General features: G+C 45.2%; 1 protein-coding gene across 5 annotated transcripts in view; it reads right to left on the reverse strand.

Moving 5' to 3' along the window:
* Window positions 1-2,054: 2,054 nt before the first annotated feature.
* The window catches only part of CCDC149 (coiled-coil domain containing 149), a 96,715-nt gene continuing 74,522 nt past the window's right edge, over window positions 2,055-24,247 (reverse strand). For 3 of the 5 annotated variants that reach the window (XM_079919649.1, XM_079919650.1, XM_079919651.1), the window contains exons 10-13: window positions 17,484-17,560; window positions 16,063-16,095; window positions 11,268-11,384; window positions 2,055-3,192 (exon numbers count right to left, since the gene is read on the reverse strand). In XM_079919649.1, coding sequence (XP_079775775.1) covers window positions 2,765-3,192; window positions 11,268-11,384; window positions 16,063-16,095; window positions 17,484-17,560 — 655 coding nt within the window. In that variant the 3' untranslated portion in view covers window positions 2,055-2,764. Of the gene's footprint in view, window positions 3,193-10,340; window positions 10,669-11,267; window positions 11,385-16,062; window positions 16,096-17,483; window positions 17,561-24,247 lie in introns of those variants that run through there. The other 2 variants (XM_079919653.1, XM_079919652.1) reach the window with 2 other exon arrangements.

Raw genomic sequence — 24,247 nt, forward strand, 5'->3', positions numbered from 1 at the left:
CACAGAAACTTCCTTCTGCCTTTGGACACAGATGTGAGAACAGGTGATGGCTGGAGCTGTTGCAGCCATCTTGTTATCATGAGGGAGTAGATGACACCGAGGCAGGCAAAGCAGGAAGACAGAAACTCAGATCCTTGATAACTTTCTTGAATGAACCAGCCCTGCCTGGCATTCCCTACTTCTTAAGTTCTTGTTATGAAATATAATTCATTTCCTTATTGTTTAAGTTTCTTAAAGTGTGAACTGTAGCTGAGAGTACCCCAACTGATGCAGGGTTATCTGGTGGAGTAGGGCACAGAATGAAATACATTTTCACAATGACTCTTAAAAAGACAAAAGACAACCATAAGTAATTGCTGAAACTCTTTTTAATGTCTGTGGAACAGAAGAACCATGTTGAGTTGGGATAGCAGAGGTGGGACAGTGTCACATGTATGTACAGGGCAATGTCAAGATTACAAATATGACAGGATCATCTCATTGGCTCCAATTCCATCTAATAACACAAGACCCACCCCCCCCACAGGCTGATTGGAGACACAGAGCTTATGTTATCGCTCCCTATGACCCCCTGCCCTGAACCCCATACTCTGGGACTCATGGCAGTTTTCTTGCCCATGATGGAATGTGTAGGAGTTTATTATAAGCCCTGCTTTCCAGAAGGTGATGAATGGGCCCTAAAAACATGCACCTGGCCAATCGTGTGTCAAAACCAAGGCTTCCGTGGAGAGAGATTTTTCTTGTTATTATCATTGTATTAAATCTGGCTGTGTTTTCCTTTGGTGGCTTTGGCGTCCTATGCAGTAGTGTTAAACATTTGCAGAGAGTTTAGGCCTGGTGCAGCAGGAAAGTGATTTCTGTGGCTGCTGGCCTGGGCAAACTTTGCAGCTGCAGAAGTGACCTCCGTGGAGGGAAAGGTAAGGGGATGAGTCTGGGAAGGGGGAGAGGCTGGAGCATAGAGGGATGAATGGGGCATTGGGGCCTGATGGGCAGGGGTAGATGTCATGTCCTGTTCACCGGGAGCCACAGTGCTCTGACTCAGGCGTGCCTGCATCCCTCTAGGTGATGAGGGTGGACTCAGGTGAGTGGGAAGAAAGCAGCTGGAGGTCCACCCAGGGTGCATTTGGCAGAGGATGGGACCCTCTGGTCTGCACCTTGCCCTCCTTCAGAGCAAGACATGCAAAGTCTGATGGATCCCACCCAGCTGGCAGAGTGATGTCAGGAGATAAACGTGGCAGGGAAGTTTTGGGGGCGGGGGGGGGGGGGCGGGCAGCTGGTCACCCACGTGCATGCAGGATTCACACCTGGGATCCCAAGCCTGGTCTAAACCTCTGATTTCTAGGATGAATTGAGGAATTTTCTACCTCTCCCACCTTGGGAACTTCTCTTTTCCCTGCAGGAGAGTCTCTCAAAGGAGTCATTCTGGTTCTCAGGGATGTTCTGAGCTTTGCGATCTAGTTTTAGGTCTTCCTGGAGAAATGAACTGCGTTCAGCACAAAGAAAGGTCTGTCATTTGATGAGGCTTCAAGTGCTGCAGCGCCAGATGCCGCCTAGAAGAGTTAATTTTATCCCTAAGGAAAGAAGCAGGTGGGGGTGACCACTCTCTGCTTTCCCACTCTTGGAGCTTGAACTTGGTTCCCTAGTCCCCTCCCCTCCCCATCATCACAAAGGCTGTAATGAGTTACTTTGTTTTTCCCTTTCTTTCCACTCTAGGGCCACGAGCTCTGTCTTTAAAACCCCAGTAGCCGGCAGCACAGGGGGAAGCAGCCGCAGCATTCTGTTGGAGGAGTGATGCTAGAGGTTTCAGGTGGTGGGGGGATTGTGGGTTGGCCCCTAAGCAGATATATCTTGCCCCAACCCTACAGGACCATAAAACCATAAAACCCTATATGTAGCCTGGGATGAAGGGAGAGAACCAGCATTCCCAGGTTCTGGCTCTCATCTCATCTCAGAAACAAAACATCAAAACACCACTGGAGTCCCCCCCATCTTCCCTGTGTATCCACAGCCCGCCCCACTCCCCCCTGTCCTGCCCTCCCCAGTCACTCCAGGTCGATTAATCCTCTAGAATTACAGGCTGGAAAATTCAGCTCTAGTAGTCAGCAGACAGGTCTCAACAGGGGCTGTGGATTTCAGACCGGAAGCCTAACCTTCTGAGCCCACTTAAGCCCCTTTCCGCCTGCCAGTCGGTGCCACTACAGACAGCGCTGCGGGCAGGATGCCAAGAACACCCACGCTGGGAGGTCCTTCCGGGCCCTGACGTGATGGAGAGGAGCCGGGGGCCCTCTGGACCCATTGTGCTTAATTACACCTTACTCTACAGCCTCCTAATCATTACAAAGACCGGAATCTGATTAAAAACCCCATCCATTTCAAGCCCTTCCCATAATTCTGATCGACAACTTTAACCGCAAATAGAGAAACATCTTATCTCTAATAAAACAAGTGCTGACAGAAAGATGGATGTCGAAAACCAGCCATATGGCTGACACGATTCCGCGCCTGGCCATGTTCACAGCGTGCAGCTTCCGCAGAAAGAGATGACACTGAGAAGCTTGAGGACCCGCATTTAATAAATCGAACTGTGCTGGCATCATCAGGATATTCACAGTTTACAGCAGGAGCTGTGTGTCCTTTTTCACTTGCAGACTTGGAGGTGTTTTAGGAGAAAGTGACTTCGGTGAGCTGTTCTGATGCTTAATTCTTTACCGACCCGGGTGCCTTCAATGTGTCATCATGCCTGACCTCGTTCCCCTTCAAGTTTTCATGGTGTTCCTTCTACCTCCACTCTCGGGGGTCTCTCCTTGCCATCTTCCAGGGTGGGAGCTTCTGCTGCACGCTGGCTGGACTCAGCAGAGTCCGGGCAAGGTTTGGGGCACGACCCCTTGGCGGCCAGGTCCGGCGGGGCTGGCCCCATCTCGTCCCTCCGACTCTCCACGGGACCCTCTCTTGTGACCCCTTCTGGTTTGGCAGCTGCCTGCTCCTCTGCCAGTTTCACGATTTCCCTTCCAAGCCTGTTTACTTCTTCTTCCTCAGAAGGTAGCTGGGGTAATGAGGGATGAAAGTGCTTGCGTTGGTTCCTGTGACTCTGATTTGCTGGGGAGCTAACGGCGGGAATCCCAGCATCCTCCCGCACTGTCAACGCCTCGGCAGCGGCACGACTTTCATCTCGTTCTTGCTTCTGAGCCTCCCCTGAAACAGACCAGGGACAGCGTCAAACCTCTGGCTGGAAGTCAGCCCTTACTTCCCCTCTCCTCCCAACCTCAGGCCCACTGCTGCCAGGCCTCCGACATAGAAAATCCTGCTGAAGGGAACACAGGACCCACAAAAAAGAAAACAGCCACTCTGGTGATTCCTGTGTCATTAATGGAGGGAAAGGGATCACGTGGGCCATGTCTGTAACCCCTCCTTTCCAGGCGCCTGGTTATCGCCTGCTTCGCTCTCTGATGGTGGTTCCTTGTGCCCATGAAATATTTAACCTGAGGACAAAGGGTTTGTAGGTTCTGTAGCTCAGGGAAGATCTGGGGCTCTTTAGTAATGAAAAGAGGTTCTCGCTGCTCTCTGTGTGGGAAACAGAAGGAGAGTTAGGGAGGGATTGAGCACCTCCACCCCCATCTCCATCAGCACCTCATTCTTTGATGCAGACCACTTGTGCTTTCTCACTTTCAATAAAGTGCTGTATGCAAAAGCAACTTCAAGCTCCCTACCCCGCCTCTCTAAACTGTTCTTTCTAAACCTGTACAACAGAAATTCTCTAGCTGCAACTGGAGGGGGATGGGAGAGAGCATGGGGCCCTGAGAGCCAGCATCCAGACCCCATTTTCCTATTTGCTTGCTTTGTGGTCAGGATGACCTGTTTGGCCTTCTTTTTTTAACATCTTTATTGCAGTATACTTGCTTTACATTGTTGTGTTAGTTTCTGCTGTATAACAAAGTGAATCAGCTATACGTATACATACATCCCCATATTCCCTCCCTCTTGCGTCTCCCTCCCACCCTCCCTATCCCACCACTCTAGGCGGTTGCAAAGCACTGAGCTGATCTCCCTGTGCTATGCGGCTGCTTCCCACTAGCTATCTATTTTACATTTGGTAGTGTATATATGTCAATGCCATTCTCTCACTTTGTCCCAGCTTACCCTTCCCCCTCCCCGTGTCCTCAAGTCCATTCTCTACATCTGTGTCTTTATTCCTGTCCTGCCCTTAGGTTCATCAGAACCCTTTGATTTTTTTTTAGATTCCATATATATGTGTTAGCATGCAGTATTTGTTTTTCTCTTTCTGACTTACTTCACTCTGTATGACAGACTCTAGGTCCATCCACCTCACTACAAATAACTCAGTCTTGTTTCTTTTTATGGCTGAGTACTATTCCATTGTATGTATGTGCCACATCTTCTTTATCCATTCATCTGTGGATGGACACTTAGGTTGCTTCCATCTCCTGGCTATTGTAAATAGAGCTGCAATGAACATTGTGGTGCATGACTCTTTTTGAATTATAGTTTTCTCAGTGTATATGCCCAGTAGTGAGATTGCTGGGTCATATGGTAGTTCTATTTGTAGTTTTTTAAGGAACCTCCATACTGTTCTCCATAGTGGCTGTATCAATTTACATTCCCACCAACAGTGCAAGAGGGTTCCCTTTTCTCCACACCCTCTCCAGCATTTATTGTTTGTAGATTTTTTGATGATGGCCATTCTGACTGGTGTGAGGTGATACTCATTGTAGTTTTGATTTGCATTCTCTAGTGATTAGTGATGTTGAGCATCTTTTCATGTGTTTATTGGCAATCTGTATATCTTCTTTGGAGCAATGTCTATTTAGGTCTTCTGACCATTTTTGGATTGGATTGTTAGTTTTTTTGATATTGAGCTGCGTGAGCTGCTTGTATATCTTGAAGATTAATCCTTTGTCAGTTGCTTCGTTTGCAAATATTTTCTCCCATTCTGAGGGTTGTCTTTTCATCTTGTTTATGGTTTCCTTTGCTGTGCAAAACATTTTAAGTTTCATTAGGTCCCATTTGTTTATTTTTGTTATTTCCATTTCTTTAGGTGGTGGGTCAAAAAGGATCTTGCTGTGATTTATGTCATAGAGTGTTCTGCCTATGTTTTCCTCTAAGAGTTTTATAGTGTCTGGCCTTACATTTAGGTCTTTAATCCATTTTGAGTTTATTTTTGTGTATGGTGTTAGCGAGTGTTCTAATTTCATTCTTTTACATGTAGCTGTCCAGTTTTCCCAGCATCACTTATTGAAGAGGCTGTCATTTCTCCATTGTATTCTCTTGCCTCCTTTGTCAAAGATAAGGTAACCATATGTGTGCGGGTTTATCTCTGGGCTTTCTATCCTGTTCCATTGATCTGTATTTCTGTTTTTGTGCCAGTACCATACTATCTTGATTACTGTAGCTTTGCAGTATAGTCCGAAGTCTGGGAGCCTGATTCCTCCTGCTCCATTTTTCTTTCTCAAGATTGCTTTGGCTATTTGGGGTCTTTTGTGTTTCCATACAAATTTTGAAATTTTTTGTTCTAGTTCTGTGAAAAATGCCATTGGTAGTTTGATAGAGATTGCATTGAATACGTAGATTGCTTTGGGTATTAGAGTCATTTTCACAATGTTGAGTCTTCCAATCCAAGAACATAGTATATCTCTCCATCTGTTTGTGTCATCTTTAATTTCTTTCATCAGTGTCTTATAATTTTCTGCATACAGGTCTTTCGTCTCCGTAGGTAGGTTTATTCCTAGGTATTTTATTCTTTTTGTTGCAGTGGCAAATGGGAGTGTTGCCTTAATTTCTCTTTCAGATTTTTCATCATTAGTGTATAGGAATGCAAGAGATTTCTGTGCACTAATTTTGTATCCTGGTACTCTACCAAATTCACTGATTAGCTCTAGTAGTTTTCTGGTAGCATGGCCTTCTTTTTTTCAGATACAAAATGAGGGGCAGGACTCTCTGATGGCCCTTCCGGACCTAACAAGCAAAAGAGGCTCTGCATGCCTGGGAAGCACTTGGGGAGTGAACTCTTGGCACCCAGACATGTGTGTTCAACACTAGACCCTGTGGTTCTCAGAAGTCAAGGCAGACCTTGACTGCTGTCCCCACACCCCAAGCCTCTAGTTCTGATACAGATTTGCTTCTCACATTCAAAAGAAGCCATTTTCCTTCTCTTAAGTCCTTTTAATGACCATAGAAATTTCCCAGGGACAGACATTCGACCAAATCTTGTATATACTCTAAAGCCTGTATTTAGTCATGGACCACTATGTATTACTTTCCTAAGAGCTCACTAACTTCAGTAAGTATTGTACCTGAAAATGAGACCATTACTTGTGCTTAAATGAAATTCATGAATATATAAATGAGTGACTAAAGCAAGCCTTGATTTTTAAAAAAGTAACTCTTCAGATCTGTTCAGCCAGGATAACGTATGTTAGTTCCTAATAGGTTCCTGTGCTCCCCAGCTCCTCCTGCTGTAATCCAACTATCAGGAGAGGAACCTTCCCTAAGGCTTTGCTACTAAAAGTGGGGTCCGTGGACCAGCAGCAGTGGCATCACCTGGCAGTTTGTTAGACATGCAGTATCCTATCCCAGACCTACTGGTTCAGAATCTGCATTTTAGTAAGATCGCAGGCGATGTGGCTGCACGTGACAGTGTGAGACACACTAGAGCTGAAACACAAATATGACTATGCCTTTCCCCAGCTCTCAAACCTCCAAAGGCCGCCACCACCCCGAGAACAAAGCCCTAGCTTCTCCTGACATTCAAGACCTTCAGTGACCCAACATCCATTTACCTGCCATGCCAACTCTTCTCCTCGTGTCCTTATACTCCAGCCACACCGAACCCTTCACGGCACCCAGCCCTGCCCTCTGCGTCTTTGCTTACATGGTTGATGCCTCCGTGACCATCATTCCTTGATGCGTCAAGATGACCAGCTTCAAGAGTGAGCCCCACCTCCACCTCCGCCGTGAAGGCTGTTTGATTGAATCCTTCCACTGTCCTAATCCCCACAAGGTTGTGTCTGAACCTCCAAGGGAACTTCATACTTTTTACTTTTTTAACCCTTAAATTGTTACTTATGTATAATTAGCTTATAAAACGCACCTGAAGTATAAAATCTTACCTGATTAATTTTTTACCTTTGCCAGTAAAGGGGGGCTCAGTAAATAGCTTATTAAATGTTTGAATCTATAGACATATACATGAATGCGTGAATAAATGAATATGTTTGTACATATATTTCAATACCATCCATAAATAAATGAAAGCAGTCCTTGGATTTATTTGTTCCAGGTTCAGGTTACTAAAAGTTCTTAAAATGGCACTTTGAGAAAAAAGGATTTCTAACTCACACAATCATTTAGCTACATCTGTGGTAGCTCAGGGAAGCAGTCACATAATTTTCATACTAACAAATGAAAAAATGTTATAGTGGTTATACAGGAGACACGGGGAAACACTGAGTCAAAATGAGCCAGTTTCCAGCATGGTGCAAGAAGCTTTATTCAAAAGGAGTAAATTATGGTCCTTTCTGCGGCTAAATTTTTCACCAACGTGAGATGAATAAACTCCTTCTGGAAATTACTCTTATGAAATTACTTCTTCCAGGACACTTAATAGTATATTCTGGTGCCCCTGAAAAATTAATTAACCTTATCCATAACAACCTAACCCCTAAACCATTTGCGCTGTTTTTACTGTAGGTCAGGTTAATCTTCTCTACCTTAATTTACATCTAAGGGAGGGTGGTCTAAATTACACTGGGGCCTTTTGGTTCGCCGGTCCTTTGCCTTGTGCCATTTTTTTAGATGACATTCCGCTCACATCCAAATGTATGAATCTTTTTTAAAATGGCAAACCTCTGAGATTACCAGGTAGAACTTTTCAACTTTTGGGTGGTGAGGGGAACGGGGGCCACACTGCTGTCATCATTATAGGTCAAGGCACAGTCGCAATAAGGGGATGGACATGGCTGTAATTCTCTTGTCTGGTCCTGTTGTGGATTTTTTTTTTTTTTTCCAAGAAAGCCTAGATTTTCAGAGTCTCAGGACCGTAAACATATAGAGACCAGGCTCTGAGACTGGCTTATGGTTCAACAGCAGGATTTGCCAATCCTCTTCTCGCTTTTGTTTATCCAAAAGATATCTAAAAAGTACACTCAAGTAGTGATCAGAAGACAAAGAAAAGTTACTGAAAATACCACAACTCTTGAGCTAATAAGGAGGACCTCTGGTTATTTGCTGTGGGAGCAGAATCTTCCTTTAACTCTGTGATTCTGGAATGTTGACGCTTAAGCTGTGGGAGTTTTATTTCTCCTTTGAGAACAGACACGTAGCATTGCCATTTCTTTTTTTTTTTTTTTTTCGGTACGCGGGCCTCTCACTGTTGTGGCCTCTCCCGTCGCGGAGCACAGGCTCCGGACGCGCAGGCTCAGCGGCCATGGCTCACGGGCCCAGCCGCTCTGCAGCATGTGGGATCTTCCCGGACCGGGGCACGAACCTGTGTCCCCTGCATCGGCAGGCGGACCCTCAACCACTGCGCCACCAGGGAAGCCCTTGCCATTTCCATAAAAGAAAGATTTCTGAATTGGCTCAGAATTGGAAAATATTATTACCCCCCAAATAGTAATTATTCCGTGCTGCTTTAGCAAACAGAATTAGTATCATTAATACTTATTAATAACAATATACATATCAATAATGATGAGGCAATCAACTGATACAAATGCATTAGGACACAAATAGTGCAGAAAGAAAAAATATTTTCTCTAAAAGAAAAAAACAGTAGCTCTTTGTAGAAAGGATTGCTGGTCTTCTAAAAATGTGTTCCCTCCCCCCTAACATTGGCCCGAAGGGCACATTCATCTTCTTTTGTTAACGGGTCTCTGATGGGCTTTGTCTTCCTGAGTGTGAGCTGCTTTCAGTTGGAATTAATCAGAGATGCAGCCGTGATGAGGGCATCCCAGACACTGACAGCAGTTACATAAATGCTTCCTTGTTGCCACCCGTGCTGGCGAAGGACAGGGTTGGAACAATGAGAGCTAATGATGGAACTCTGAAAGCTATCATTTTGAATCAGGCCATTACTTACGCTACCCTTCTGAAAATCAAGCCAGGCTCAGACTCCATGTCAGGTTAGCAGGCTTGGGCCTGCCCGGGGGCTCAGCAGGCCACAGCAGACAGAGGGCTTTGGATCTCCATGGGGACACTGGATGCTGGCATGGGATGACCTCCAGCCAAGACATGTTCCAGACTGCACAGTGGCTACGGTGTGTCACAGGCCAGCCTTGCAAACAGCCCCACGCTGCTGGCTAGAAAGTCCCCGCCTTGTCTTCTGGCCAGTGTGGGAACCCCACAAGTCAGGAGCTCTCTCCAGGAATTCTTCCCGCATGTGCTTGGGGAAACTCTCTGTTGAAATCCTAGACCCGTCCAGGCTTCTCTTCTTACCATTCCATGCACTAGTATGAGTGATCTGGTTAGGCTTCAAAACACACCTGTACAGAAGCAGGAGTGAGCCTTGCTGAACCCAGCTCGGATTAGCAGAACCACCCATCGGATCCAAAGACTCAGGATAAATAATACATAGCTGTTGCTTGAAGTTCTAAGCTTTGGGGTGTTTTATTATACAACAGCTAACAAGAGACAGTTGGGAGCCACTTGAGATTTTTGAGCAGAGTACAACCCTGATGGAAAGCAGTGCTCCAGAAGCTTCATCCCACAGCCGCAGGATGAAGACGGGAAGGGAGTAAGGAGATTCTGGGAGGCAGGAAAACCAGGATGGAAGCCTTGCCGAGAAGGTCAAGAGGGCCCAAGCCAAGCCAGAGGTGGAAGAAATGGAGATACAAGAAACTCTGAAGAAAGAGTAGCAGCAGACTAGATGTGGATGGAGAAGGAACGTGGACGGTGGTTGATGATGACTCTGTTGGATAGCTAAGTGACAAAAAGAGGAAGCAGGAAGAGTTGTGATGTCATACTTGAGAAGTCCACAGAATATGCAGGTGGGAAAATTTGTGCTTTGGGAAATATGGGAATGTAACTCTGCAGAGGGGACCCACTGGGAAAAAATGTCAAAAATATTTTCATAGAGGTGTGGTTGCAGGCATGACTCTGAGCAAGAGAAGATGGAGAGGAAATGTAGAAATCCAGGAAAGAAGCGTGACACCCGTGTGCCGGGTATATTAGTTATCTAATGCTGTCTAACAAATTGTCTCAAAACTTAGCAGCTTAAGACTCAGGAGCCTGGGAGCAGTTTATCCGGGTGGTTCTTGCGAATGGTCTCCAATGTGGTTGTCATCAAAATGTTAGACAGGGCTGTTGGCATCTGAAGGCTTGACTGCGGCTGGAGAATCTGCTTCCAAGATGGCGCACTCACGTGGCTGATGGCCGGAAGCCTCAGTTCCAGGCCACGTGAAGATCATGTAGGGCTGCTCAAGAATCCTCAGGACGTGGCAGCCAGCTTCCTCCAGAGTGAATGATCCCAGGTAGAGACAGTAAGGCAGATTCCACAAGTCTTTCGTAACTCGGCCTCAGAACTCACATACCATCACTTCTGCTGTAATCCATCAGTCACACAGACCAACGCTGATACAGTGTGGGAGAGGACTACACAGGGCACAACTGCCAGGAAGTGGAGATCAATTGGGGCCATCTTGGAAGCTGGTAACCACACTGGGGGCGGAGGGAGCAGATGAGCAAAACTCAGAAAGATGTGAAAGATAGTTTAGTCAGGGAAATGAGACTGCCACCTGGGAAGAGATCTGGTTCTCGACCCTGTTGCTTCATCTGGCACCTTAAATGGGCCCTTGATCCCCTTCAAAACACACTGCCTCCAGAAAGTGTGCCTGGTAAAGAAATTGTTTTCTCCATCCAACTGATTCCTAGACCACTTACCACATTGCCAGGCAATGTGCCAAGATTTCCCTGACGTTGGTACCACATCTCACCGTCTTATAGGTAGGGAAACTGAGGTTGAGGTTACCAGTCCAAGTTCTCACAGCCAGTGTGACGTGGGGCTGGAATATGAACCCAGGTTGCTCAAATCCTGACCCTCGCTCTTAACCTCTATGCCACCATGCTGAGAGTGCAGGGACGCTTGTTCTTCTGCAGGAAGCTCCAAAGGAGACAAACCCACACAGGCAACAAGAAGAAACATGAGGGATGACCCAACGGTGCCACAGAAGCTGCAGGAAGGCGAGGGACTGATGTCCTCCAAGCCCCTGGAGGGCTTGGCCAGGCAAAGAAAGAGCAAGAAATCAAGGGCCGCTTACCATCCTTGGGACTTGCTTTGTTCTCAGTGAGCTGCTCGACGAACTTGAGCAGTGGGGATCTCGACCTCTGCGTGGTGGGAAGAGCGGGGTCACCAAACAGTATGGTGTCTTTGCCTCCTGTCATGGAAAAGAGGAAAATGGACATATTATGTCACCACTGGAGTCACGGTCACACTCATCCCACACAAGGGGCTGGCTGTTTGGGTGAACAAGGCACCTTCTTCAGTTGTAGGGAGTGCTGTGGGAGGGAAAGGGCCAGCATTGCCCTCTCTGCAGTGCGAGGACCCGGCAGAAAGGTCCAGGGCCAGCCATCTATGAGTCCTAGAGTCTGCTCAGGACATGGCTGCCCACAAATGCCACCGTTAAGGGGTAGCCTGCTATGTCTGCCAAAAACTGAGTGGCTTTGATCTGGGTGAGACAATAACAATAATAACGACAGCAGTAGAGTGCTTTGAGCGCAGGCTCTGGAGCCATGCTGTAGCGCTTGTGTCCTGGACCCCATCGCTTGCTAGCTGGGCGGCCTTGGGCAAGTCACTGAACCTCTCTGAGCCTCAGAGCCCTCATCTGTAAAGTAAGGAAGAATAACAGCACCCACCTCATGGGGTGGTAGTGATAAAATGAACTGATTCATGTAAAGCACGTAGGCATTTCATCAGCGCTCAATAAATTTCACACATTGAATTATTACTTTATGGTGGAGACAGAACTGCCCTCCACGTATCTCTGATTTAATTAGCTTTGGTCATTTAGATCGAATCATCAGTATGTCACAAGGCAGGTAGCATCAGGCTCCCTAAATGATCACAGCTAAACTCTACTTAGGACACAGAGACCTGCACCAGCCAAAGCCTTTTATGGATTCACATGAACTCCCTGAGTGGATAGAGAAAGCCTGAGGCAAAGAGAAGGAGGAAAGGAAAACCACTACAACTCTACTTTTGAGGCCATGGCAAGGTATGGGGGTGAGGATGAGGGAAGCGTGGCTTTGAAACATGAGCTGATGAGCACAGACACATGGACACAAGACACGTACACAGGAAGTGATGCTGCCCCAGTGATGAGGAGAGCCCTGCAGGTAGGATTGGATCCCAAACTCCTGCCCATGAGCCCTGAAGATTCTCTCGGTGGGAACCACCATGCCAACAGCAAAGACCCTGGGGGCCATGGCCCAGCCCATGCTCCAGCCTCAACGGTCTGACTTTGGATGAGACCTTATCTGAAGCCAAGTCACTTGAACGTCTCTGGGGCTCAGATCAGAGGCTCTAAAGTTCTGACTCTACTCAATTTCAGGTTTGGCAGAGCACAGAATGGTATTTGGGTCAAGATGTCCACTCCCTTGGATAGCCAGGTGAACCTTGGTCTGTACCTCAGAGCCCTCAACTTGTTTATAATACTACCCTCCCTGTAGGCCATGCACGTCTTATTAACTTGATTTCCAAGACTGTAGTAGAGAGTTTGGCGTATGGCAGGTGCTTCATACACAGCTGATAACTGTGCATAAAATGGCTGATGCATTCTTGGAAATCCTGATGTCTTGGTGGGCATGGGGGCTTGCAGCTGCCACAGGCAGATGGAGTATGTTACTAGCAGCCATTGGTCTCTGGTTTCCGCTATATGAGGGTCATCCCAGAAGAGAAATCTGATAGGAGCTGACCCTGAAGTTCTCCACCAGCACAGCTATTGTCTCAAGTGGAAAAAGTCCCGAAATCTTCAGGACCACAGTCTGGAGAGGTTTCCCAAGGAGAATCATTTGAGTTATACCGTGGGATATTTTAAAAGGCTCTCAGAATGAAGTCAACCCAGTCAGGACTCTTTTGTGCTGCAAAGATAAAATCTAGAAACACCATGAGGAACTAATGGTCGTTATGAAGCCATAGCAGATGCCGCAGGTGGGCTTCTTTTGTTTCTCTCCACCAAGGCAACAGTTACTGTCCTCAAGTCAGGGACGGGACTGCAATTCCTGACCCATCTTTCTCTAGAAGGTAGGCTGGAAGCTCTCTAACCGTAAGGGGACTCAGGAAGAGGCACACTCTGCACTCTGTGTCCCAACAAACCTTCCAAGTCCCCTCTGCCCTGTGGCCAAGGAATCAGAATTATGGGCAGAGTCGGGAGCTGGCTGTAGCCGAGTGACTAAGGCACCAGGTGGATGGTGCGGGGAGCCTCGGCCCTTTCTACTGTGAGGAATTCTCCAGGGCAGGATGTCTCCGTGGCTGTTTCCAACCACAGGGATTACCCACTCCGCAATGGCTCCTCAAAAACGCTGGTACCAGCACATAGAACTTCTCCAGGGATCTGAGCAACAGGCATGCAGACAAGGGAAACAGAAGCCGCCATTCATCCATTTCCAGTCAAAGCAGGGGCTGGGGAGAAGTTAAAAACCTCCCTAAATCCCTGCCTGCAGAGATCATTTCCTTATCTGATGGTAAAATGCCAAGATTTGGTTTTTGCAAAATATTTGAAGAATTCAAAGACCTTCCTTAGAAGGCTCTCAGTTCTACTGTTTCCAACTAAGCCCGGATTCTATCTGTGTTGACTAAATCGAGCTCTAAACTGATGGTCTGCTATCTCCTAGTTGCACTTTGGTTCTTGGGACTGGGGAGTGGGGTGAGGGAGATCCACGAACTAGATGTGAACCACAACCAATGTAGGTCACACAGGCCCTTCCATTCAACTGGTGTTTGAGTTTCTGGAAGCCCTCCTCATTCCCTGTAATACAACGTCCCTCGTCCGCTTCTCCAAAATGTGCCAGTTACTTTCAAAATGCACATTTTCCTCCTCAGGCTGATGTTGAGAGTGGAGAACAGAGAATTCAAATAAAAAGCTCAAAGAGCCAGGCTCTGCTCTTGCCAGATTTTTTTCTGGCTTTCAGTATTTCTTTCCAGAGTATGAGCACATCCAGGAAATCTCCCCAGTCCCCCTCTCCCCCCAAGCATGATTCTCACCTGCAGACTCTAGCATAAGGCTGGGAGAATGAGGCTGACAGGTAGGGGCTGAGGAAGGTGGAGGGTCATTCCTCCCTGAAGGGCATGGCCAACCAGCCCACCCCCTGGCTTCCTCAAAATAGCCCCGTGCCTCTCCCACTTCTCAGGGACCCGTTAAACAGTCTGGAGTACACTCTGCTTTCCAGATGATTTTTCCATGTGGGCTGTGACATCTGTTAGACTTGTCTACTTCCCAGCAAGATCACACATTTGCCCCAACTTTATCAGACACCATCAAGAGCTATATATTGTTGGCTGAGAGAGCGAGGAGGGAGGGAGAGGAGAGTCAAAGGAAAATCATAGCATGCTCCAAGTCCAAGAGTAATTCTGCCTTATAGTAATGAGTGATGGGCTCCTTCACAATGGTCCTTTAAAGTCTCAGGATAGATGCTTCCAGCTTCTGAATTTTTCTTCTCCAATTCAACTTGCTTTGAGAACCAATCCCCAGCTGATCTTATCTATACTCTACAACCCCCAGCCCATGTGTATGTCTCTCTTCTCTGAATTGTACTTCCCCAGTGCAGGTGGAGCACTGAAATGAAGATCTGAACACCTGAGTTCAGCCTCTGTGGTCTTAGGTATGACCTAATTTCCTGAGCTTCTGTTTCCTTATCTAAAATGAGGGGATCAGACTAGATCAGGAAAGGGAAATATGTTTTCTCTCACATATCTACTCTGACCAAGAGGTGGCTTCTTGGAAATCAAAAATGCAAGACTGTTTTTAGGGCCACATGTGAGATCGGCAAGGAGTGATGTGATTGATTAGCAATGCCTGCCACTGGCATGAGAATGGTGTTGGTTATATACACCAAGCATTTGCCATCCTTGAACTTTTTGCTCTCATCTGTCCTTCTAAGTCCAGCATTCGATGACTTGGCACATTATTCCCTCACACACTAACACCTTTATCACTTAATTGATACTTAATTATGTAATATTTTGTGCTTTCTTTTCACTGTTTGATGCATATTCATCTTACTTCCCTAGTGGGACTGTAGATGCTTGGAGGGGGCGAGGGGCATGTCTAGAATGCCTGGTACAGGACTGAATTCACAAAGCCGATGCTCAAAAAGGTATCAGTATATTATAGGTTGACTTATTAGAGGAGCCACTGATCCTTTCAAGATGCTGGTAAATAAGAGAGAGCTAGCAATTCTCTGAAGCCACTGGGACTCAATCCCCTCCAGCTGGCTTAAGTCCTATGATTTGGCTCTTACTTGGGGAAAGAGGAAGAGGAAGAAGAGAAGAGAAAAGTGGAATAAGAAGAGGAAAAGGAGGTGGAAGAGGAAGAAGAGAAGGAAAAAAGAACATACTTCCTCTTGCCCCGCTATTCAGAAGGTTAAATGGAGACCACAGAAAAATAAGCAGACAGGAGAGACTGGTCTGATTTGCACTAAAAGAGGCCACTCCCCACCCCCCAATCTCACCATGGTTTGAAAATGATCATAAGGTGACACCTCATTACAACCCCCTTCATCACTGCACCAGGGTAATGCTATCACCATTACATAAACTGTGTCAGATCAGGGGGAATTGCCGCTCTTTATTTCTGTCTTCCCACTTTGTATCTATGTGGAGGCCAGAGATTAGAACAAACATAGCTAGGACATAAAATCCATTCAGTTACTGCCGTCCAAACTAATTTTACCATTTAATATTTGCTTTGTGCTAATTGAATTCTCTATTTCAATTGGCTGTTCTAATCAGAAAAGTGCAAGGATACATAGAGAATGCATTTCTATTTATTTACATGCAGGGATGATATTAATGCACTGCTATTAGCCACAAACAAAGATATTTCAAATAGAACATACTCCCAAATCCTACGGAAACATTGTAGCTCAGGCCTTCAGGCAGCAAAAAAAAAAAAAAAAAAAAAAGGAAAGAAACAACTGTTATTGCATAATAGCCATTCTAACCTAGACCAAACAACAGCAGAGATAGGAAATTCTCAGCATTCTTTCATTTATTCAACTTCCATCTTTTTACATAAGTTGTAGAAATAAAACATTGTGAAATCTCACTAAGTCATTTGGAGAGAGAGAAAAAAAAATCCAAACTCCAGTACATGAACAGAAATAGCAATCTGACTGCACAAATAAACGAAAAATTTGCCTGACTGTGTTGAAATTCAATGCAATAAAAGAAAAGCCTTCAAAGGAGATAAGGTTTTAACTGCATCAAAATGTTCTTGTGCAAAATGGATCATTCAAATCCCCAGGATGGCACCCGCCACTAATTAGGTCTGTTAGGTCTTTTGACATCAAGTTCAAGGAATCTCTACTAAAAACTCCAATTTATGAAACACACTTCCAGGCAACCTAAGGTGGCTATTCAGATTTATGTTAAGAAAGCATGTGGTTTTGTCCATGTCCCCGTGGCAATGTTAATTTCTCATCCATTACAAGGAAGCAACCAATATGATTCAAGGGTAGAAAAGGGTTTGTGCAGAAAGGTTAAGTAACTAAAAATATTCGTACAAAGTTGTTTCCAGGGAAAGAGGAGGTGGTGGAAATGATAAATATAACTTTCTGGAGAATGTGAAGAGAAAGAATAGCTGACAGGGGTCTCATGGAGGGGGTAGTTTACCAGGACAAATGGGTAAATATAGCTAATTAAAGTGAAACATCAGTTTCTTCACACCCTGTACAACTGCAAAAAATAATCTCCAGAGGAAGTTTTGATTTTCAGTCTATGTAACAAATGGAATGGGGGGGGGGGGGGGCGGAGAGAGAAGGAGGTTATAAAGTGCATTTGGGATAGACAATTGTTGGTTCTTATATTCATTTTTAGGACTGATGATTAAATTGAACAAGTCTTTGTAAGTTTGTACATTCATTTTTAGAACTGATGATTAACTAGAATAAATTTTTGTGAGTTCCTATATTCATTTTTAGGGGTGATGATTAAATTGAATACATCTCTATAAGACACCTACAGGGAAAAAAATGAAGCAATTTACCATACTCATAAAAGTTAAAAATAAAATGTATACAGACATATACAATGACAATTTCAGAATTTAGATTAGCAAAACTTCATAGTTCACCTTGCATATTTATTATTTTTTTCTGATTTCCTCCAAAATGATGGCTTCTAAGTTTAAAACACTTGTAGATTTCTCAGCAACGATCATCAAATAAAAGAACATTACAAAGGTAAAGTCTGCTCTGCAAATTTTCAAAACAAGAAACTTTTTTTCAAAAAAAGAAAATTTTCATGAAGTTCTACTTACCTGGAAGACTCCACAAACCAGAAACTTCCAGAGTTCTTAATTTTTTCTCCAGTTCAGCCACCCGATTCCCTAGGATTCTGGAAAAGGGGAGAGAATGACAATAGACACCAATGAACATGGATCTCATCAGCTCTCAGGGCTGTGAGCAGGATACTTGGGAAGCCCCCTAGTGCCCTAATAGAGAGAACATGTTTTGAGACTTAAGATATATGCTAAAAACTGTGTGTGTGTGTTTGCTACACACACACACACTCTATTGGAAGTACATATGAAAATATAAAGTGAATAATTAAAAATGATTTTAAAATTACTGAAATGTTGCCATTCAAGTGAATCTTCTCACACAAAGGTAGCTGCACAGCCAAACAATGATTCTACCATTGCCCAGACATCTTGCATCATTTCTATTTGCTCAATGCTAAAGATGACACTTAATTTTGAATACTCTTACAAGTATCACACCCTGATTCTTTGAGGGTGGATCTGAGTTTCAGAAACAACCAAGTCTAACAAATAATATGAAAGAACATGCTTGGTAATGTTACTGAGAGGTAATAAAATAATAAGATCTGCCTTCTTAGACCTAAACTATGGCTTACAGACGTCCATATCCTTGATATCTAGCATAATGTCTGGTAGATGGTAGGTGCTCAATAAATATATTTGATTAAATAAATGCTTTCCTTTTTTTCATGGCTTGTAACGATCTCCGGAGAGAATTTAAAAAATAGGCATACCAAAAACTTTTCAGAAATTACAGAATCACTAGAATAATTACATTGCCTTCCAAGGTGCCCATTCTGACTCACTGTGATGTATAAGATCTAGAATGTGTATTTGAACAGATTACTCTGTTTACTTGGAAGCCAAACTTTGTCTATATGCATGGAAAGACATAAATGTGGGCATATATTTTCCCTCCTTCACTCTACACAGAATTAAACATAGCTGGGAAATGATTTGATAGTCATCTAAAACTTCAATCATTTTCCATTGGCCCGGAAATTGAAAAACCAGTCTTTATCTTTGGCGGATTTTCTTGGCATTGCTGTGCTAAAATGACGTAGAAATCACCTTAATAGCCAAGTTTCAAATCCTTTCAGCAGGAGAAACCAGAACACCAGAATTGTTCTTCTACCTCTCTTTATATTCCAGACACAGCTGCACACACCCACATACATACCGAGACATGAATATGTATATTATCTGCACATATATATGTGGCTTTGAATTCACCCTTATTTTACCTGAATTCACTTGCGGCGTCTTAATTAATATTCCCTTTGAGTTCACAGAAAACTCTTTGACATGACTCTATGTGGTTTTGTTCATCTAGGTACTTAGAGTTTTCTTTTCTTCTTTTCCTTAAGTCTTAAATTCTCCATAGTCGCTATCAATTACTTTCAATTTTCACTCTATGTGTTGGGTCTATTCTGCTTTCATGTCTCTGACCCCTCAATAAACACCTCTTTTCGTAATCTCACTTTCAATATTTTGCTCAGACCCTCTGATCCGAGCTCCCTTTTCACCAGCTGATGGGTCTGAGATGCAATCACAGCAGTGTTCAAGTTGACGCCTGCTTCTTAGCGAGATCAGATCATCTGTATGTGGCTGCCTCTTGGAAACAAAAGATAAGGCTTAACTCTTCTGTGGACAATGAAGGATGCCGTCAGGGCAATGTTCAAAGGCGTGGTGCAGAGACATTTGGCTGCATTTTTTCTGATCGTCCTGGATAACGCAGCCATGTCTCCCAGAAATGCACTGAGGTGAATTTGCTGGGGTCCCTAACAACCTACTCTCAGGGACTCTGCCTAAGTTTGTCAGGGCTGACTGCTTTCTTCTTTAGCCTGACATAAGCATCTGATGCAGGGCTGGAGGTGATAAAATGGACCCAGCAGAAGTTGTGGTAGTAGTAATAGTAACAATAATGCCATCAATAACAATAACAACCACACTATAGTTAACACAAATAGCAACTAATCTTTCCTGAGTCCCAGGTCTGAGTCAGAGCCTATGCCAAACACCTACTAAATATGCATTTTTAAATCTGACCTGGCAAAAACTCTGCAGCGTTGACTGTATTTTTATCCTCCTTTTACACGTGTGAACTCTAACAAACAGAGAGGTTAAGCAACTTGTCCAAGGACACACAGTTCATCTCAAAGCTGTGTCTTTTCCCAACCCCCAGTGTTCTCACCCACCACACTCGACTCCTCCCATTAGAAAACAGAGGCAGGGAAGTTAGTTAACTTAACCAAAACCTCATGTAGGACTCAGCTGGTGATGAGTCTGGATTTTTAACCTATACCTCAGTTTACCTCCCAAGTGCATGCTTTTAACCAATAACCCCCTAATGGCACTAGAAAACCAGCATTCTCATACCTAAAGCAAGGTCTCTTTAAAACCGTTCATAACTGATATATGGATGCAGCCATAGCTGGTCTTGCAAAATATAACCCAAGATACTTCAAATGACAGAGAGTCTTCTAACTGGCCTCACACTGAACAGATATGGCAGGTGGTCCACTGAACGTGGTGTGATGCAGCCCACAGAGAGAAGGGGGTTATCTGAGTCTCAATAGCTGGCAGTATTCATAGATGGAGACAGTAGAAGTACAAACAGGGTCTGTTCAATGAAGTTCAACCAATCCAACAATTACTGAGGCTGTAGGGGACACTGAAGAGAAGCAGACCCTGTCCCTGCATTTAGGGACTAAAATTCTGGTGGGAGACAGACAGATGCACACAGACAGACACACACAAGTACAGTACAGTGGAAGGCTTCAACAACAGCTGATAGTTATTAATCACTTGTTCTGTACCAGGTATTACTCTAAGCCTTGCACGAATATTATCTCCCTTAGCCCCTTGTGACAATAGATGAGGTAGCTCTTATTACGTTTATTAGAGGCCAACTAACTTGCCCTGGGTGACACAGCTGGTAAGTGGAGGGTCCCGAATCAAAACCTGAGCCTGGAAATACACAAGTCCTTCAGTAGAACTGTGGAGAGGACTGTGAAGATTAAATGAAAGATGAATCCAGAGCGGCTTGTAGGGACCGAGATCATGAATGATCTTCTCCATATGGAGAATGGCGAGACATTTTTTCATTGGCCACAAGGAGATATTGAAGGGTTGTAAGCAGAGAAGCAGCATAAGGAAGTTTAGGAAAACTGGTTTTGATGTGGCGTTGAGAATGAACTGGAAGGAGGATGAGTAGAAGCAGAAAGACCAGTTAGGAGAGTGCTGTACTGGGCAGTGAGGACGATGGCTCAAAGGAGGCAGAGGGGATGCAGGGAAGCCAAAGGGATGGAGTAATAATACGGAGGAAGATGAGAAGTTGGAGGTGTCTACGGGATATCGGGGTAGACAGCTGCACAACTGGGAGACAGGAGGATCTGGGAGAGCGAAGATGAGAGTGTACGCTGGGGGTGGGTCTGCTCCCCAGCAGAATGTGAGATGTCAGAAGAAGGGAGGGCCAGAGCACCACCCGCGGAAGGTGAGAAAGGACCAGAGAGGCAGAGCTGGAGAGGGGAGAGGAGCACCAGGGGCATGTGGGGAAGGGGAGAGAAGGTTCCCGGTGGGGCAGCATGGTCAGTATCGTCTTATTCTAGAAGGTGGTCACACAGGATGAAAAAGGCCGCTAAGAAGACATGCCCCACCCTTGAGAGAGCTGTTACAAGACAGAGGAAGGGGTGAAATCCAGAATCCAAGTGACAGGGTGGGAAAAGCTGCCTATGAGAAGGTTGAAGCAGTGAATATAGATGACTCTTCGAGTAGTTTAGCAGGGAATCCAAGGAGACAGCCAGGGCAGTAGCCTGAGGCATAAACAGGCTTGAGAGAGGTTTTTTTTTTTTTTTTTGTAGGACGGGAGAGATTTTAAAATAAAGTTTTTATTTAGCGGTGGCTTGTTTTAGGATAGGGGAGATTTCAGCATATGTCTACCCAGTAGTCTAGAAAAATCCTCCAGATGCCAGGCTTCTAGAGAGATTTTCAGTAGTAGTTTCTGATGATAGCAACATCACAGGAAATCTGCAAAGACAGAACGAACCCAGGAGCCGGCCACCACTGTGCCGCTGTCCTTGCTCTCTGGACAACACAGCAAGCAAGAATCTCTGAGTGAGGGCCCTGGGGGGAGCCCGATCCCAAAGAGGAAGAGGTGGCCGTGGCCCCCCGCAGACTGGAGAGAGCCGTGCCCCCCTACCTCCATCCCACGGGACCTTCTTTTGAATCTCTGCTCTGATCCCCGACAGCTCCCGCTGCTTCCAAGACCTTGAACTTCCAAGGTCTTGAACTACCACTGGCCACCACTACCACTACCTTGAACTACCACTGGCCAGGGAGTGGGGAGAGCAGTGAAGAGTTTTAGGCAAAGCACAGAGGGTAGCGAAAGGCCAGCGTATCCTCACGTACTAACCACCACGGCTATCACCCCAGCACTGGCAGAGTGATGGCTTGCTGGGAAGGGCTGGAGGACCAAAGGTGGTGTGCTGTGAGACATAACTCTTTAACGTCTGTCTCTTCATTAATGCTTTGCCACCTGTTTCTAAGACACGTGAACCCCGCCCCTTCTTTAACCGTAGCTAGACAACTGCAAACTCACAAGAAGTCCCTCAAGCAAAATGCTTATTAATTGAACTTCCTCTCAAAATATAAAGTCCTAGGTTTATTCGTCAGTTCTCCAAGATGGCTCCCACTGGGCCTTCTCAGCGTCGGGGGGTGGGGGGGGTAGAGGGGGGCTGGGCCAGGCAGTGAAGAAGCAGTAGGGGGAGCACACTCTTACAGAACAGAGCACCTGTATCCCTACTTCTAATGCTCCAGACAAACAAAGCTATTTTTAAATCTTAGGTACAAAAGGCTAAATCATGGGGGACAACAGCAAGCAGACCAAATGCACATTTTATTCTCAGCCCTCACTCCATCTGTTGCATAATCCGTTTCTTTCCATGCCCCCAAATAAAACATTTATTGAAAGTGTGAAACTTAAGACCCTCCAAGGATTAAGAATGGCACATTAGGTACTTTATGTACTGACATGAGGCAATCTTCAAGATCTATTGTTATGAGAGAAGAAAGCAAGGTGGAAGACAGTGAAAAAAACTTTTTTGATGAATACTAGATGCCATTTGTAAAAAAAAAAAAAACTAAAAAAAAAAATCTATGTCTATATAAATATATATGAGCATTTACGTGTGTCTATATAAATGTACTATGCGTTTGCTTATATATGCATCCTTGGAGAGGATACATGAAAAAGGAGGAATGGTGGTTTCTTCCAGGCAGGGGCATCGGGTGGCTGAGAGATAAAAGTAGTTTGGAGATATATTGTTGCTCAACCTTTTAAAACGTAAATCAACAGATGGTTCAAAATTATTAAATAGTAGTTAAAAATGGAAAGGTACATTAAAAAAAATAAAGCCAGCAAAATGAAAATGTCTGTCTCTCTCAACAGAGGGCGAGAGCCCAGGGCACCTGGGGATGTGTGTGGTTGCAGTGGAGTATGGGAGGAACGTATAAGGAAATCAATCTGTCACAAGAGGCGGGAGTGTCAGGCCAGCAGCTTGGGGATACTGAGTTTGGCAGGCGGTGGGACCCAGCTGGGCTTTTCGGTGGAGGCTTGTGTCGTGATCGGCACTGTTCCCGGCAGGTGGGTCTGAGTGTGGCCGGGCAAGCAGTGGAGGAGGTGAGCTGGGGTCTGAGGATGGAGGGTTGATGGGAGGATCTTCCCAAGGACAAGGTAATGGTCTGGTGGGAAGGAAGAAGAAGGGGCAGGTAGGAGATGTACACTGAAGGACCTTGGCAAGCACTCAGGAAATATATACTGAATAAGTGAATGAATGCATGAAAACCATAAAACTTAATGCCTCTTTGCATGTGAGTATTAAGGGAACAGGAACAAAGGGTTAGAGGACATTCAATCATCCATTCATTAAGTAATCACGAGCCCCCACTGGGCCCAGCACTATCCGACATACTGGGAGAGAACAGTGACCAAAGTGGACAAACATACTGGCCCTGGGACAGCTTCAACCTGAGTGAAGCGGAAGTTGGTCAAACCTAGGTATTAGGACGGTGAGCAGAGCACGTTAAATATTCTTCAAATCACGCTTTAAATGGCTGCATGGTACTGCGCCTTACGGATTTACGGTAATCTTAACCATTCTCCAATTTAAAAATACTTGGGTTGTTTCCGCTTTTTTCACCCTTATAAATGAATCCACAGTGAACCACCTTATGTATAAATCTAGGGCATCATTCTGATTCTTTTCTTTAGGATAAATTCCTAGAAGCGGACCCTCTGGGTCAAAGGGCACAAGCATTTCACAGTATTTCAAATGTACTAAGGGATGGTTGCTCCAGACTCTAGACTCATTGAATCCGAGTGAGTCAATGAGGGTGAGAAAGTGGGGTTTGGGAGGAAGATTGCTATGGAAAATTCACAAGAGGTCTTGGGAGGTGTTGAAGCGAGGTGATCTTTTGTTCCTGCCCAGTGGCATCACTGGGGGCTTGCTAAAATCCAGAATCCTGATAGTCCCTCCAGAAACCCCCCTAAATCTGCATTTCTAAACAAGCACCCCCTCCAGGTAATTCTAACATAGGTGCCCCCCAGAACACACTTTGAGGGGGTGGCTATTGAAGAAGTAGAGGTGGCCTCTTGTTCACAAAGATTGGAGGTGAGTGGAGCTCACGGGAACACTTTGGGGGGTTCAGGAAGACCTGGGAGGTTTCTGGGTGAAGATGCAGAAGCAGGATGAGGGGCAGAA

The sequence above is a fragment of the Stenella coeruleoalba genome, assembly GCF_951394435.1.
Source record: "Stenella coeruleoalba genome assembly, chromosome: 4".
Classification (NCBI taxonomy): domain Eukaryota; kingdom Metazoa; phylum Chordata; class Mammalia; order Artiodactyla; family Delphinidae; genus Stenella; species Stenella coeruleoalba.